General features: G+C 38.1%; 4 protein-coding genes across 5 annotated transcripts; 2 read left to right on the plus strand and 2 right to left on the minus strand.

Moving 5' to 3' along the window:
- Positions 1-79: 79 nt before the first annotated feature.
- LOC120774916 (claw keratin) lies at positions 80-1,230 on the minus strand. Its single transcript, XM_040104793.1, has 3 exons — positions 1,037-1,230; positions 686-902; positions 80-622 (listed from the first exon to the last, which is right to left on the minus strand). The coding sequence occupies exons 1-3, from the start codon at positions 1,046-1,048 to the stop codon at positions 246-248; spliced, it is 606 nt and encodes a 201-aa protein (XP_039960727.1). The 5' UTR covers positions 1,049-1,230; the 3' UTR covers positions 80-245.
- Positions 1,231-4,159: 2,929 nt separating this feature from the next.
- Positions 4,160-14,273, plus strand: LOC120773385 (myb-binding protein 1A). Its single transcript, XM_040102219.1, has 5 exons — positions 4,160-4,488; positions 10,086-10,388; positions 10,446-10,640; positions 10,705-12,279; positions 12,351-14,273. The coding sequence occupies exons 1-5, from the start codon at positions 4,474-4,476 to the stop codon at positions 14,133-14,135; spliced, it is 3,873 nt and encodes a 1,290-aa protein (XP_039958153.1). The 5' UTR covers positions 4,160-4,473; the 3' UTR covers positions 14,136-14,273.
- On the minus strand, positions 6,125-10,058 carry LOC120773386 (DNA topoisomerase 3-beta). The gene is made up of 7 exons (XM_040102220.1): positions 9,534-10,058; positions 8,722-9,469; positions 8,460-8,660; positions 7,805-8,399; positions 7,495-7,749; positions 6,846-7,242; positions 6,125-6,790 (listed from the first exon to the last, which is right to left on the minus strand). Exons 1-7 carry the CDS (start codon positions 9,622-9,624, stop codon positions 6,489-6,491), a joined length of 2,589 nt encoding a protein of 862 aa, XP_039958154.1. The 5' UTR covers positions 9,625-10,058; the 3' UTR covers positions 6,125-6,488.
- A 149-nt stretch (positions 14,274-14,422) lies between the features above and the next one.
- LOC120774155 (serine/threonine-protein phosphatase Pgam5, mitochondrial) lies at positions 14,423-15,675 on the plus strand. 2 transcript variants are annotated; one of them, XM_040103564.1, is made up of 2 exons: positions 14,423-15,068; positions 15,148-15,675. In XM_040103564.1, the coding sequence occupies exons 1-2, from the start codon at positions 14,493-14,495 to the stop codon at positions 15,460-15,462; spliced, it is 891 nt and encodes a 296-aa protein (XP_039959498.1). In that variant the 5' UTR covers positions 14,423-14,492; the 3' UTR covers positions 15,463-15,675. The 2 variants fall into 2 exon arrangements, with proteins under 2 accessions (XP_039959498.1, XP_039959499.1); XM_040103565.1 differs by having other exon boundaries at positions 14,424-15,068; positions 15,151-15,675.
- The last annotated feature ends 1,560 nt before the right edge of the window (positions 15,676-17,235 follow it).

The raw sequence follows: 17,235 nt of genomic DNA on the forward strand, positions 1-17,235 counted from the left end.
ATTATTTATATTTGTTTTTCAAAAATGTTTCCACCTGCTTTTAATTATTTAGACTTTTGCATAATTCTAATTGGAAAGAAAAAAATTTAATTTTTTTTAAATAATAATAGTTTTAATTTGTTCTATTTAATCAGTATGCATTACAAAAATCGAAATTCTAGGCAGTATTCCCGGATCAATTCAGCCTTGTCCGAGTTTGCGCGCAACAAACGCATAGGCTTAAGGTCCGTTTAATTGTTAGGTCTTTAGTAGACTGTGCCCGAAATGCCCGGTCCATACTGATAGCCAGTGCCGGCTGCAACACCACCTACCGGCGGCACTACGCCACCAGCATAGCCGCCCAAGCCGCCACCTACCACGCTGTTGGTGTAACCGCTGTAATAGTTGGATGGATAATTGTAGCCCAAGCGCGAGTAGGGATAACCGCCACCGAAGCGTGCATTGTAGTACGCGTAAGGGCTGCCATAGCCGCCATAAGGACCATAGCCAGCAGAGCCGTAACCCGCATAGTTGCCATAACCGCCGTAAGCGCCATAACCACCATAGCCGCTGAGTCCACCTAGTCCAGCGGCGCCAGCATAACTGCCGTAACCACCATAGCCGCCATAACCGGAGGTGCCATCTTTAAAGTAGAACAAAAATTAAATTTCTAACATTTTTTAGACGCCGTGGCAGTGTCGCCTACCCAAGCCGAGTCCGAGACGCGACGAATACGGATCCCAGGCGCCACCAATGTAACGTTTCTCTTGCTTATGTGTGTCCTCCAGCGGATTCAGGCTGCTGGCTGCTTCCTCCAGCTGCTCGTCGCCATTTGCGGACGCTGCGATCTCACTATCCAACGCGGTTTCGGCGTAGGTTGTTGTTGTGATGGCGCAAATTGCGAGCAAAGCTGCGATTAAGGGCTGAATGCGCACAGGGAAGGGAAAAATAAGCACAAGAAAACAAATAAAAGTTAATTTTTATAAATCCAGTAAACTTTTTAGAGTTAGTCCTTTATATTTGTGAACACAGCGGTATCCTTGCTTTTGACACTTACAGCGCACTTCATGTTTTTTATACGTTTTACTTCGTTTTTGCCGCACACGTAGAACTTAGCACTTTCCGTTAGCTAACTACCTTTAACTGCGAATTCGAGTGACTGAATGTCGTTTGTCCGATGCTTAACGGCTTTTATATCTGCTGGAAATCGCTCTGTTGTTGTACGTCTGTCTGTTGGGGCGGCATCACGGCGTTTCTCAGACTTTCAAACTAGCCGCTTTGCGCATAACTACGCCTTTGTTGTTGTTGTTGACAAAATTTGTAATGTTTTTTGCATTTGTTGTTGCTTGTTTGACATGCCGAGGCGCAAATTATTTAGACGAAAGTTTTTGTTTTCCCATTTTTTTGTGGAAATCAATTTTAGAGGCTTATTAGCAAGTAACGCATCGGCTTCAGAATCTCTGCCGCCAAAAGTAGACTTGCAGATTAATGCGTGTTCGCCTGTGTTGGTATAAAGTGCTGGCTTCAATTGAGCACACTTTACTATACACGACAGATCCGAGCCTGAAAATAGCTGAGCTTTGCTATCGATTGGAAAAATTGAGCTGATGAAGTGAGTTTAGCTATTTCCTTAAATAGGTTTAAAGAAAATCTGCAGAGCCGACGGTCTTGGCAGTTTATAAGTTCCCATCTGTTCCGGGTTTTTAAATAGGCTCAGCTGTGTTAAGGGTTTAGGATTTGCGAATTTTCGAAATCTTTGGTTACTCTCCTTTCATAAAGCGAAAGTCCGTACCTTAACTGTCTACTGGAAAATATTCAACTGAAGCGTTAAGGCTAGTTTCTGCCCAAAATAATCTCTTAACTATGTTTGGGAAGAACCTGCGGAGCTGAAAGTCCTTGGCTGTATATACATTTCAGTCGTATATGCCTTCGTCTTCTCAGTTTCTTTCCCGGTACTTATATGTCGCATAAAGTAAAGTTTCTTAACATTATATGCCTTAGAGTTCTTAGATCCGTTCGCCGAATTTATGTTATTTATGTATTCTCAAAAAAATCTGAAAATATTTTACTGGGTTCTTATGGGAGATTATTCAGTAATATCCCTAGTGCGCTTGTCTTCTTAGTTTATAGTATATAGGTATATAGTTTCCAGTCAAGCTTAGAACAACTAGAATACTTCGAAGGAAATGTTGCGCACAGAAAGACGAACCTTTTGTTTATATTGTTTTACGCTTAGTTGGCGTGAGAATTTTTACAAAATCAGCTATGCCGACGGTCATGGGTTAGTGTAGTATTTCTGTGCATTGTAAATAGTCAAAATATTTCGTTTGTATGTGTGCTAACTGTTTGCGTTTTACTAGAAAAACGTTTTGTAAACTTTTTTGAAATCAAATAGAACTACATGTTTCTAATTTGCTCAAATTTTCGTACATATTTAACTGAAAACAGCATACATCGATATGTCCACACACCCGCTCATGGCCGTACGTGTGCATTGCTGCCCTTCGTGCTGCTAGCGCTTGTCTACGCAAAAGCGAAAATAAAATAACAATGCTGTGCTTTATCCTACACCGGAGCGCTGCCATTGCGCCCACCACCGCCCGCTGCTACCTTTTCAAAGACCTATTTCGAAGACGCATGCCATTTGTGCCGAAAAAGTGTCACTTTGCGGATGGTTTTGTAATGTGAACAAGCAGAAATGAGTAAGCAAATACATTTTAAGTTTAGTATTTGCTTGTAAGTAAGCAAAAACAATAAATTGTTGTAAATGCAGTAGTAGTTGCTGGCTATTAACAGATTTTTGACCTTTGATGTGGTTTTTATGGCTCAAAAGTTTTATTTTAAACTATTTCGTGCCGAAAAATCTACAAATGATTCTTTGTAATTTGTAAGGAAATTGTGTTATGCTCTTTTTTCATAACAATTAAATGTTTTGCTGCTTTAAATGCTGCTTTGTTTATTTTCACTTATTTTGATTTCGCTAACAGTTATAACGCATGTAGTAGCGTAATTACGGTATATCCGCCAAAGTCTGCTTAAACGTAACTTGCGTAAAGTAAAGATAAAAGTTGCGATCTCGCCACATGGCAAGGAGAGAGACTGACATTTCTTCGTTTACTGTAAATGGCCTAGAGAAACTCAACTAAAATATTAAAAAGTTATAAAAAATATATATTTACATATGTATGTATGTGCTTGTTTACTTATCAATGGCAATTTTTGTGCGTACAATATATGCTATTGTTTATTAAAGGAAGCGACAAATATGTTAAAATTATAAATACACAGCAATAGTGCGGAGCAGTGGAAAGTACACAAGGCTGACATGCTGAGATTTTTTTACTTACATACTCGTACATATGTATGTTTGTATCTTATTTTCAAAAATCGAAAAAAAACAAAAATATGGATACACTTAGCAGTTTTTCAATTTTTCCGCCCCTCCTTTCATATTTATGAGTAATAAGCAATTTTACGAATAATTTTTACAGTAACAGCCGCAAAGATGTCGATTTGTTATATAATTAATAACATCCCTCTGTATTCTATAAGATGATGTAATTTTCTTTAATTATTAATCTTTTCACTGATGATTGCTACTTTTAATTGATCAATATCACTAGAAAGAGTGAAAGCATATAAAATATATATACATATTTTTAATTTTTTTTAAGCTTGCGCTAAATTTTAACGTAACGCTTTTTATTTTTATATGCCATTAATTGAAACGAGACACGAGAACAAATTTACATATGTACATATGTAGCTACATATATACTTAAATTCATATGACACGAGTGGAGCTAACTAACAACGGTCTCATACGAAGTGCGATTAAATCGATTTATAGCGCTTAATGACGTAATTGGTTTTAATTGTAGTTAGGTAATAGTTAAAATGTAAATAGTTAAGCAAATATGTATAACAAAATCATAGCAGAAAGCGTAACCTTAGCTAATTAAAAGCTAAATAAATGCAAAATTAAGTGTGAGTAAAAAACTAAATCGTGTGTTTTGATAAGAACTTAATCAGTATTGGTCATTGCTAGTTGTTATATACAAACAAATATCTACATATATTTATAATCTAAATTTTGTTTGCTTTACATTTTGCGTGTTTTGTTTTTATATTGTTGTTTTTATGTTCTTTTGTATTTTAATTAAAATTGAAATATAACAATCCACATATTTTCATGCATACACGTGCACACCTACTATTATTATCGCCTTCCCTAACGGCATAGTCATATCGATTAATCGTTATTGTTTACATACGAATTTGAGCCGCAATTTTAAAAGTCATGTGTTCCATTAATGCTAATACGCAACTTTAGAATTTAAGTGAAATGTGTTAAAATATGCATTCTCGTGCATAAATTGATGGCAATTTCAAGTGTGTTAGCCATTACAGTGTGTTATCAAATAAAGTTCGCTGCTAAACTCTTTCGAATTGCAAGCAAACCGTCGCAGGCATCAGCTGAATGGCAAGAATGAAATGATATTATTTACGGTAAGTATGTTATAGTGAAGTAACGTTTAGAAAAGGATAGCGAGAAGTTTTTAAATACTGCGCGATGTTAAATTATTTCATTTACAATACAAAACGGAATATGTGAAATATTTTAGTAAAGGCCAGAAGAAGTGTGTTCGCAAGTGTAAAGAAATTACTATTACTATAGAACTGTCATTTCTACAATTAAAGTAAAAAATAAACAGTATGTAAATATACATGCAATGATACGCTAATCAATCACGTTTTGTTTTAAAAACTAACTTTTAACTAAAGCAGATATTCAATTAAATCAAAAGTTAAATATAATAAATCTCTTTAGCGGAAACCAATTTGACGTCATTACTAGCAACATTAGTGCTAGATGCACATAAATAAATGTAAACAATGCAACGTAAATTAAAAAAACATATCGTTAACAATGGAGGCAGATATGTTTATACAACATCTGTGATTACACACTCGCTTAGTGCATTCTTAAAAATTAAAATTAATGTTGTTGTGAATATATGTAAACGCATAGCTTTATAGAAGAGAGTGTCTGTCCGGTATGTCACAATTAGTGGTGACAAAGTTATCTGTGTTTTAAAAAAAGTTTTCAGAAATACTTCACAACAATGGATGACTATTACTGAGCTCCCCCAAAGCCACATATTATAAAGTAGCGCGTTTTTCGCCTCTTTTTTTTATAATTAACCTTTGACATTAGAAGAATTAATTGTGGGAGGTAGCAATGATCAAGTTCTTACATTTTTTTCGAAAAGTTACAAGTTTTAATTTTAGTTACAAGTTCAACGTGACATTTACATATACATATGTATGCTTGTGCTATAAAAAATCCGCCTATATACACATACATATATGTGGCTGCAGAGTGCATGCATTGTACCTGACATTCATGTACAGCGCCCTACAAGGTTGCAATCTGCACAATTCCCACCCATTAATCCATACGCTGATTACATAAACACACCCTCACACGTGCACACATTAGCTACTGCCAGTTGTAAACACAAATTTACTAGTGTTACTTGGAAAAGTTTGTGGTTACTTCTCTATGACTCGTTCAAGGCAACTGTGGGGTGGCCCTCAGTAGACGGCACGTCAACACAGTTCAACACTAACAAATTGGAAATGCATATTTATGCAATTTTAAATTAACTTTTTTAACATGTTTACATTTTTGGGGTGGAGAGCTGTTGTTGTAGGCGGCTTACTAACCTGTGGCTTCTGTGTAAATTGTCAATTATTTTCGTGAGGTGATTAATTGGAGTGTGCGCTCATTTTTATGAAACTTGCGGTTAGTATGTAAAATGTAAACCGATAATATTGTTTATGAAGGGAAATATTTTTAAAGGGCGAACTATGAACAAATAAAAACACAAAGCAAATTAAAGTAAAAAATAAATAAATAAAAATAAAACCAAAGAAATAAAAAAAAATATAAATAAAAATAAAAAATAAATAAAAAAAAATAAAAAATAAAAAATGAATGAAAAATAAATAAATAAAAAAAAAAATAAATAAAAAAAAAAAAATAAAAAAAATTAAAATAAATAAAAAAATAAATAAAAAAAAAAATACAAAAAAAAATAAATACAAAATAAATATTTCTGTTTCGCTTTCTTGTTATTTAATTTCATCATTTGCTCTTAATAAAAGAAATTTTAAACGGTTTTGACCATAACTTACTTATTTGATCTCTCTTACATCCATTTTATAAAATTTTAAGTAATTCTAGCCGCATTTTTTGTATGTATATATAAGTTTCTTCATTATTTAGTAAATGCAATTACAAGTACGTATACATTGAACTTATACGTTAACGTTACATGTATGTATGTATATATGTATAATTTATATATATAAAAAGTCATACAAGACAAAACTGTACATTTCATTAACTACTGATTGGCTTAGACCGCATAAGTTGCAACACGATGCGCTACTTCTTGCAAAATGCATAAATATACATACTTCTCCAACTCGTTGTGCCTAAATTAAACGAAATATGCCGCTAATTGGGCCATTTTGTCCTTTGGCTGACGCGGTCCACGTCCGCCACGTCCACCGCCTGCACCACCGCGTCCACCTTTAGCACCACCACGCCCACCGCCACGCGCGCCACCACGTACATTCACTGGACGCGATGCGACCGCGCGATGTTTCTCCACAAGATGCGCAAAATCGTTGGAACAGAAGACACAGCCGCTCTTCTCTTCAGTGCTGTCCTTGAACTTTGTCTTATCAGATTTGTATACTACATTGACTAGTTGAGCGCCGCATTCCGTGCACTTTTGTTCTGGAAAATTTAACAATTATAGTAAAAATAAGTTATATAAGCAATGCTGGCTAACCTTCCACCGACACTTTGGTGGCACCCTTGAAACAGTTGATTATGACATCGCAACGATTGCAGCCCAACTTCCAACTGGGCGCCAATGTGCAGTCCAGCACGAGTATGCCATGCTCACACTCCACACAACTGGAGATACCCAGTGTATTGAGTGAGTGCGGGCAGGTAGGATGCGTGCAAGAGTTGCAACCGCCATTTTTGGGCATATCCCTGAACGGTGGATGATTGTAGCAGTACGGGCAGAATGGATATGAGCGTCCCTTAGCGCCGGTGGTAAATGCCAACAATTCGAAATCGTCCAGCGGGCATTTGAATTCACGATAGACTTTAACATTACCGCCGTTCGGCAACGAATACGTTTCGTCGCATTGAGAGCAATGCAAGCGCGCAGGTTTTGTCTAAAAATTAGGTAAGAGATTTAATAAAAAAAATTAAGTACGAATTTTAAAAATATAAAATATAAAATATAAAAAAAAAAATAAATATTAAATACAAAAATTAAAGAAAAACGAAAATAAAATAAAAAAACAAAAAAAAAATTATGAAAATAAAGTAATGAGAAAATAAATTTTAAAAATATATAAAAATAAACAAATAGGTAAAAGAAAATTAATTAAAAAGAAACATATCAATGTGAAAATTTGCTTTACTTGTATATATTTCATGTATCGTCGACACTTGCCGCAACGCGAGTGCGCCTTGCCCGTTTCGGCTAGTGGCGAGAAAGAGACCTCAAACAAGCTATCCATACTGCCGATGTTTTTGACGAAGAACAAAAACTTCAGTCGGAATATTTCGATGGCATGTCGCAGCACAGCCTGAAAATCCGCTGAGCCTTTGGCAATAAGATTCAGCATGCGCTCGACCTCAGAACGCATAGTGGGCAAGACGAGTTCCGGATCAATCTGCAGAAATTTTATGTCTTGAATCAAAAAATTTTAATTGCCAAAAATGAAATACCTTCTGATAGCCATGCACCAGCACGATTCCCAGCGTTGTTGGTATCAGCTTGCGACCGGTCTCGATGCGCACGTAATTACGCTGTGAAATGTTGTTGATATGCACCGGTATCGAGGCATCTGTGCCAATGCCATGTTGCTCCATCAACGTGATCAATTCGGCTTCGGTGAGGTAGTCCGGTGGTCCAGTTTGAGATTCCGCCAAGCGTACATCGTTTATAGTCACTTTTTCACCCTCCACAAAGGGTGGTATAGCCTCGTCACGGCCGAATGCTTGCCAGGTCATTACTTTTGTAAAACCCGGATCAAGTAATACGTTTGCGGTGCACGAAAATGTCTCCAAGCCGACACGCAGCTTAGCGGTGGTAGTGCGATATTTCAAATCACGTGACACTGTACCGAGGAAATGACGGCAAATAAAATCGTATACGCGCCAAGTGTCTTTATCAAAGTCGCTACGATTCGCTAGTTTCATGGGGGTGATGGGAGGGTGGTCACCGGCGTCTTTGCCTTTACGTGGCGCATTGAAATCGCTTAATATGCCACGCGCTTCCTCGCCAAATTCGCTTGAGGGTTGCAATACACGTAGAACGGCACTAAAATTGTATAAAATAAATTTGATTGTTGTTGATATGTAAAATTTTTGGTGTACTCACTGCAAATCGAAATTCGCTGGATACTGATTGGTTTCTGTACGCGGATAACTTATGTAGCCCTGAGTATATAAACGCTCAGCGATTTGCATGGCTTGAAATGGACCAATACCCAGTCCTGAACTGCAAATACGCATCAACTCTACTGTGTTTAAAGCCTGCGGGCGACCCTTGAACTGCTCTTTGGAAGTTACGCTCTCCACCCTAAAAGTAGACAATACAAAAAAATAAAACAGCCTTTAAGAATTAATTTTATAGAGCTTACAGCGCTTCCTTTTGTTCCTTTACACGTTGCATTAACATTATAGCAATTTCTTTTTTGAATACCCGTCCACGCGCCCATTCTAACGTAATTTCGGGTTGTCCCGCCAGTAATTGCAGGTACCAAAAACTTTCCGGCTTAAACGTTTGTATATCGTCATGCCGTTTCACACAAAAACCTAACGTGGGTGTTTGACATGGCCCGTAGGATATCAAGGAAGAATCCAAATCCCCATAGCGTCCTTGAAAAAATTTCGTTTGGAAGCGAGTAAATGCACAACCGATTCGCAAGTCGAGCTCTTGACGTGCATCCACTGACTTCGACTCATTCTCATTCGGATAACCAAGTGCCTCCATAGCACCTTTTATATCCTTTTCGGTAATGGCAGAAAAGTGCGCACGATATGTAACATTGCGGCTGAATACATTTGGAATGACACGCGACACCGCATCCATAACTTCATAGCAAATATTTTCGCCCTCTTTATCACAATCGAGCCAGAGCACTAAATATTCGCAACCTCGCGCTTCTGACGCCAAAAATGTGCGCATATGTTGCTTGGGATTTGCTTCCTTCTTTTCGGTTGGACAGCCAAATAGTTCTGCCGGGTCTACACGATCCCAAGAGTTGTATTTGCCCACAAAATCTAGTGTCATGACATGACCGCACACTGACGTCATTCGAAAGAGCACGCTGCGCTCTTCACGGAATGGACCAACCCATTCATGAGTTGAACAAGAGTTATTTGATGCTGTTAGGACGAAAATTAAGCAGATTTGTATATTAGTTATAGGAAAGTGAGGGTGGTTATATACCTTTTTTTGTCGTGCTGCGCCCATTGGAGAGAATAGAAGCAAGCGATGCCGCTAAAGACGGCTTCTCCGCTACCATCAATACTTTCTTCATTGTTGTAGCACTCAAAAGAAGCAGCACACCTTACTTTCCACTCAGATTTGTTTTTTAATGTATTTTCTTAATTTTTACGCACAATTCCCGAAAAGTGCTAAGCAGGGAAAACACAGTAAACTACAAATGTCAACTACAACGGTGCTACTAAACTTGTTAAAAAACATCGAGTGCCTGCCAAACTGTGCTATGCAAATTTTTAAATAATTATGTTCTAAAAACAATTGTATCTTTTATAAGATATCTTTAAAAAATATTTAATTGTTGTCTTTTGATTTATTTTTGAGGATTTAAGTTAGATTTCTCTAATAAATGAACACAATTTTGTACGGTTGGCAGCCCACTACATTTATTTCGCCAATTTGCATTTTGCGCAAGTCTGGCAATCATTTCCTCACATGTGCTTGTTGACCGTAGATTGTTTTCAGTAAAAATAACTCCAGAATTAAATAATTTTCAAGGAAATGAAAGTTAAATCAGCTAAAAAAGCAGTGAAGCGAGATCCTCCTGCCGATGATGGTGCAGAAGTAGAAAAGCCAGCTGCAAAGGTATTAAAGAAAGCAAAGATGGTGTCCAACGGTGTTACAAATGGTTCGGCAGAAACGACTGTAGCAGAACAATCCGCGGTAGAGAAAGGAGTCAACGCAGTCAATAAATCCATATTCCAACATTTCAAAGAGTTAACAAATGAGGAGGAAGACAAACGTATGAAAGCTGCGTTACAATTGCTGCAACAACTAAGCAAAACCAAAGAAGCCGAAAAGGTTTGTATTTGATATTGAGTTGAACAAGCACGTTTTTAACGAATCTATCATTTACAGCGACAAAAAGAACTGACCTACACGCTGAAACGTTTAGTGCGTGGCTGTGGCGCTGCAACAAATACGTCACGTGCTGGATTTTACACAGGATTGGTTGCGTTGCTAAAAGCGTTCGACGAACACGAAATCACGTTGGAAAATATATTTAACACAATGCACAAAGAGCTGAGTGTGGGGGCCACTGTCGCCAACAAGGTAAATAAATATTAGTGTTATTGATAAATTAATAGTAATTAATGTGTAATTGTTGCTGCTGCAGGACGACGCGGATGCTGTTGTTGGTAAAATACTAGTTTGTGGTGCTTTACAACAATCTGGTCGTTTGGACAACTTGAAGAATAATGAGCATTTGGAACGTATCATAAGCACATTACTGCAGGCGACAAAACAACGCAGTTATCATGCATCGCTAGCTTATGCACTACTTATAGAGTTAGTAGAAAAGATTTCTGCAAAAGATTTCAATGCTGTAGTGTGGCCGTTGTTGCAAATTGAGTTGCAACGCCCTTGGCCGAAACAAACACTGCAAACCGTGCACTGTCTCATTGCCGTGCAGCGCAAATTTCCAAACATCGTAAATGCCAAATTTTTAAAGGCACATTTCGGCAGCGCCGATCTACTAAATGCCGATAGTTGTGCACACTTCTATCGACTATTTTGGGAACACAATAACATGCAACAATTAACACATCCAGCTTTTGAACTTTTCGGCGCTTGCTTGGCTACTAGCAACAATCTCAAAACCTTCTGGACGCAACAGGTTGATGCGGGTCTAGAAACAAGCAATAAATTACGCGAGTTGATTACACTGAAAATAGCTACTGACGTACTTAATAGTTGGCAACAAACGCAGGAGGTGGTTGTTGCAGATCTATTAAGTCCGAATTTTATGCGCCTGCTGGTTGAAGGTCTTAAAAATCAAAAGCAAAAGAAAGATGAAACTCTAAAAGCTTTCTACGACGACTTCTTCGAAGCTTTGGTGGGTTGTTGCACAAAGCTTGCCGACGACGAGCAATTGGTAGCCGTAATACGCCATCTTATACTACCGCCTGGCCTTTTTGGCATTGAAAAGTATACGAGCACACGCGTTGTGCATCAATTAATAAACGCTTTGGGCACAACGGGCGTAAAGCAATTGAATTTGCTCTATCGAGATATCTTTCTCGGCACAAAGGCGAAGAATGCCGATAATGCGAGCGAAACATGGCTCAATTTCGAACGCATGAACGCTGGATTCATGTTACAGCATTTGCTAGCACACAAAGCCGTGCGTCAGGAATACGATTGGCGCGAACAGCAATTACGTTTTCTGCTTACCTGTGGTATCTTCCATGTTACAGATTCAGCTGTCATATGCAAGAAGGAAGCGGCCTCCGCTTTCAGCAATGAATTTGGCGAACAATGTAAAAATATGTTCTATACCAGTATGCAGAGTCGTTTGCTCGACTTGAAACAGGAAAAGCAGCTGCTTTTGAAATTGGTGCAATACTGCAATGAACGCGTTGAACAAAAGCACGCCTCAAAGAGTTTTCGCATCAAACAGTATGATGAGTCCTTACTGAAATATTGGCGACAAATGCACGCAGCCGTAAGCGTTGCTGAGACGAGGGGTAAGAAAAAGGAGAAGCCGAAACCGCACAAGTCGGCAGCTGATAGTGATAAATTGGAACTGGTTTTCCAAATTTTATTACTAAATATGGGTTTACAGTTGTTCCGCGAACCGGAAATGGCTGGACCGGCTATAGAGGACTTGCTCAAGTGTATGCAGCGCATAAAAGAGAAACACAAGAGCAAACAAAAGGCTAAGGGAGGCGTCAAAACAGTTGATGGCGAGGTGAGTCTTGAACAAAATTTTTATATTTATATCAGCTTAACCGTTATTTTCAATAATTTTTTTAATTTCAGAGCGAGGAGCCCGAGTGGATTGAGGTTGTCGTGGATCTATTTCTTCATCTACTCTCACAGAATGCAATTGCGCTGCGTAATATTGTGAATGCGCTATTCCCTCACTTATGTGACAGTCTAAATCTGACAGCCGTGCACCAAATTTTAGCAGTACTAGACATGAAGGATGGACATAATCCATTAAGTACGCATGGCGAAGAGAGTGACGATGATGAAGATGATGAAGAAAACAGCGCAGATGAGGAAAATGTAACGAAACTTACAAATGGCAAAACAGGCGGTGATGCTGCTTCCGAAAGTGATGCTGATGAGGATGATGATGGCGACGATGATGAAGATGATGATGACGAAGACGATGATGATGATGACGCTGACGAGGATGAGGACGAAGAAGCTACTTCAGCCGATAAACTTCGTAATGCCATCTCACAAGCGCTAATGGAGCATGGTGGCATGCCAACCGCAGCTGATGATGACGATGATATGGCTTCGATCGATTTGAATGACATGAGTGAAGAGCAGGGTCGTAAATTGGACGAAGCGCTAGCCGAAGCTTTTAAAGCCATGCGCAAGACCGGTGGCGGCGGTGCAGCTGCAAAGAAATCAAAGAGTTATCGTGTTAAGATCACCACAGTGATGCATTTCCGCATACGCGTACTCGATCTACTTGAAATATATTTGCAAAAGCAACCACCATTGCTGATCGCCATCGAAATTATGTTGGCCTTATATAATATGTTGCCATATTGTGTGGGCGATGAGCTAAAGCCATTGCAAACAAAAGTGGAAAAAGTGTTGCAAAAGCTGACAACATTGAAATGCGATACCGCCGATGTGCAGGAGGATGAGTTGGTCGCATTTATACGTCTAATTGTGGAGCAAAAATCACCGGCAACCGCTTTTGAGGCGATGAATAAAATGCGCAACAAATGCATTATATTCCTAGTGAATAATGCAAATAAAATTGCGGTGGAAAAGAGCGCCGAGTGTAAAAAAGTGTTGACGCTATGTCAAGAGTATATCCAAGAGTTCCTACAATCGCGAAATCCCAGCGTGAATATCACTCTGCTATCTGATATTTTTCGTCTACGCTGGACCGGCGTATGGAACTTGGCTGTGACGCTAACGCATGACGGGCTCAATATGAAAACACGCGCTTTCCGCCGCATACAGATATATGAGATACTCGATGTACTCTATAAAAATCATGATTTGCAACGCGTGGACGTGTCCAGCACCAAACAGCGGTTGGGTGAGATTGAAAACGTGCTTTGTAATCATATTAAAACACTAGCTGCCAACACCAACGTTGAGGTATCGCCTAAAGAGTACAGTGTACTGTTACAACTGCTGCTGCAGGCGCAGAAGACACATCAAAGGCTGCAATTGAAATCGGCGTTGTCCGACGTTTCAATTGGACAAGCGGTGCAAAGTATGCGAGCGGACTCATCGGCGCTACTGCAACGCTATTGTGTGGCATACAAGTTGCCCGTAGTGCGGAGCAAGGAGAAGCAAAAGTTTAATGGAAAGCATGTTGAAGATAATGCCGAAGAAGCGAATGGGCAGGGTGAAAAGGAAGTGCAAGATAGAGCGGAAGGAAGAGAGAATGGTGTGGTAGAGGAACAGAAGAAAAAACGCAAGAAGACTACCGATAGTGCGTTGAGAAAGTTAAAGAAACAAAAGAAAGAACAGCGTCTGCAGATCGCGTCCGCAGGTTTAAATGGAGGATTTGCGTTCGTGCGTCCGATTTCTCAGGAAGAGGGATCCGGAGACGAAAGCGCGTAGTTTATTTGTTTGTTTTAGCCAACACAATAAAATTAGTGTAAAAAGGATTGAAGTCAAATATTTTGTGAAAATAAAACAATTTCTAATTTTAATAAATAATGTAAATTGTGTCTTTATAAACAGTAGAGACAAAATCAATATGTGCCTTTAATTTAATTCATACCTAACTGAAATCTTTCGATTCTTTACTTACGTTTCGTTTCCCTATCGATTATCGATACACCTGCTATCGATGTTAAGTGTTACAGAACTAGCGCGTTGTTTACGTTTTTTCCGCGCTGTCAGTTCATTAATTGCAAATTCTTCTGGTGGCCACAGTTATCTCATTTCAACAATTTTCTCTGAAAGCGTGAAATTATGGCTACGTTGAAGAATTTACGTATTATAAGCAGTATTGTCGTTGGTACAGGCGCAGGTTTATCGGCTTACTATTACCAACTTTTGCGCGAACCCGAAAACCTAGTGCAGAATTCCTTGCCAGTCTACAGTACCCCGGTTAGCGAAGGTGCACTCTGGGACACCAATTGGGACTTTCGCGAGCCCAAAAGTTGTGTGCGACCGGTTAAAAATGCTTCGCCACAAGAGGAGAATCGTTACAATAACGAGTTGGAAAAAATGCGCGTGAAAGCGACACGCCATATAGTGCTTATACGACATGGTCAATACTTGGATAATGGCAAACATGACAAAGACCACCACCTTACCGAATTGGGTAAATTACAAGCAAAATATACAGGACAACGTTTGCACGAGCTGGGCATTAAGTGGGATAAGATTATCGTGTCGACCATGACTAGGGCACAAGAAACTTCGGAGATGATACTTAAAGAAATTGAGTATGACCCTGAAAAAGTGAGACACTGCCCTTACTTACGTGAAGGTGCACCCATAGCACCACAACCGCCTATCTCACATTGGCGTCCCGAGAAATTTGTGAGTTCCACTCAGTTAAATATAACATATAATTTTTTAATTATATAGAATTCTCTCCGTTATGTTCATTTAATTTTAGCAGCATTTCTTCCAAGACGGCGCACGCATTGAAGCGGCTTTCAGACGTTATTTCCATCGCGCCGCTCCCGATCAAGAGCATGATTCCCATACGTTGATCATTGGTCACGCTAATGTTATACGTTATTTCGTATGCAGAGCATTGCAACTGCCACCTGAAGCATGGTTACGCATCAATATTAACCATGGTTCGATTACATGGCTAACTATTAGACCATCTGGTAATGTTAGCATCCACCATTTGGGCGAAACTGGCTATATGCCGGCGAATGTAATATCACATCGTATTCCGCGTGAGGCGAAAAATGTTGTTTAAACGGCGCAATAATGCAAATGTGAATTTAATGAATTAAAAAGAATAAGTTAAAAACCTTAGTGCAACCAGTAGTTCCTGTTGTTGCGGAAAAAGAAAACGAACCTATATGCAGTTATTTAAGGTAAATGCATTGTTTATAATTTAATTAAATACAATGGGTAAACCGAAATAGACAGACATGGTTGAAAAAATATAAAAACAAACAAAGAAACAGTGGAGCAGAATATTTAATTTGTTTAATAGTTCATAGAAGAAAATAATAACCATATTAAAAACATGAACAAAATATTACTATTTAAGTAGAATTAAATTCATCCAATTGTATAACAAAATTACTAAAGCTGCCTTTGGTGAATAAGAACTAAAGTTAATGCATGCATTTAAAAAATATGTACATAGATGAATTTTATGTTTGCTGAACTGATTTCGCGTTGTACTCAAACGACGGTCCTTGGCTGGCTAGTAATTTGTCGCAAACCCGTTACCTCCAAGTCTGGCTGGAAAATACAAAAATACATGATTGAGCAGAGCGGCAGTTATATACTATGTATGTATGTCTGTATGGTACAATTATTTTCTTTAGAACGTTATTGTACCCTACACATCTTTTAAAAAATTTGACCTTGCAGGTCGCCTAACTTTTATAACGTTTACAGGTGGATCCGTATATGCAAATATGGTAAAATGCATGTGTGTGGCTAGATAAGATAAAGCAGCTTTTGTATATTGAAGTGTGTATAGCAATTTTCACGCGGAAGTTACAAATTGCCATACATTTACGATTTAATTAAATACTGTAATTCACTAAAGCCACCAAATGCATTGGTCAGCATTAGTTGTCCATATTTGTTTTAAAGAATCCTCACATTCAAAAACAAAAAATTATAAAAATAAAAAAGCGCGTGAATTTCGTTAGCTGTCATTTAAATAAACGTCAAACGCAAATGTCATTTTGTGTACAGTGGCAATCAAACTAATAGTCAAATAATTGTGAATGGTTTGCGTGTGAGTAAATTCAAAGCAATTTCGGTTTAGTATACTTTTAGGGCTGATTCGATAGCAAATTAAACGACTTTTTAAAATTCAAATAGCATTTATACCAAACATTAGTATGTACACGATGTATTTGTGTTGCACATTTCCGACAGGTCATGTTTTTGCCAATGCGCCTTGTCCAAAATGTTGTACAAATATTTCTTGTCTATTATTATTTTGTTATTGTTATTGTAATATCATGAATATTGGTGGAAAATTGCGTTTTGACTTGTGACATGCAGTTTTATACATATGTACATACATGCGCGAATATGCAAACGTGCACGAGCATGTTCAAACATGTATGTTTGTATGTATATTGCATTACGAATGCATGCTGTGCGTCGAAGCATGAATTTTGACAACCAAAACAAAATATAATAACGAATTAGCTCAATAAATTGGAATATGCGGTTAAAATTCAAATATTTTGTGTACAAAGCAAAAACAAAAAATAGTTAAAACATACATAAATATTTGTCAATTTATTTATTGGGTAATTGAAGTTTGCGTTCAAATTTATTTTCGATTCGATTTTCAAATTGTACTGTGTAAAAAACTTTCTTGGATAACAGTTCGGTAAGAAATCTTGTCGCCAGAGGCACATTTTGAGAATATGTACATATGTACTACTTATGTATGAACGCAATCTAAAGGTGGCCGATTTTGTGGCAAAATGAATTCCATTTTTGTAATGTTACATTTTTATTATTGTGAAACAATGTTTACCTACTTTAT

This window comes from Bactrocera tryoni, chromosome 4 (genome assembly GCF_016617805.1).
Source record: "Bactrocera tryoni isolate S06 chromosome 4, CSIRO_BtryS06_freeze2, whole genome shotgun sequence".
In the NCBI taxonomy this organism is placed as follows: Eukaryota; Metazoa; Arthropoda; class Insecta; order Diptera; family Tephritidae; genus Bactrocera; species Bactrocera tryoni.

Bases quoted from the DNA above. Each gene is read 5' to 3' on its own strand.
- LOC120774916 (XM_040104793.1), bottom strand. The intron at 623-685 runs GTAGGCGACACT...TCTACTTTAAAG, and splicing joins GCGTCTCGGACTCGGCTTGG to ATGGCACCTCCGGTTATGGC.
- LOC120773385 (XM_040102219.1), top strand. The intron at 10,641-10,704 runs GTAAATAAATAT...TTGCTGCTGCAG, and splicing joins GGGCCACTGTCGCCAACAAG to GACGACGCGGATGCTGTTGT. The intron at 12,280-12,350 runs GTGAGTCTTGAA...TTTTAATTTCAG, and splicing joins TCAAAACAGTTGATGGCGAG to AGCGAGGAGCCCGAGTGGAT.
- LOC120773386 (XM_040102220.1), bottom strand. From the start codon at position 9,624: ATGAAGAAAGTATTGATGGTAGCGGAGAAGCCGTCTTTAGCGGCATCG. The intron at 9,470-9,533 runs GTATATAACCAC...TCGTCCTAACAG, and splicing joins GCGCAGCACGACAAAAAAAG to CATCAAATAACTCTTGTTCA. The intron at 8,400-8,459 runs GTGAGTACACCA...ATACAATTTTAG, and splicing joins CCAGCGAATTTCGATTTGCA to TGCCGTTCTACGTGTATTGC.
- LOC120774155 (XM_040103564.1), top strand. From the start codon at position 14,493: ATGGCTACGTTGAAGAATTTACGTATTATAAGCAGTATTGTCGTTGGT. The intron at 15,069-15,147 runs GTGAGTTCCACT...ATTTAATTTTAG, and splicing joins ATTGGCGTCCCGAGAAATTT to CAGCATTTCTTCCAAGACGG.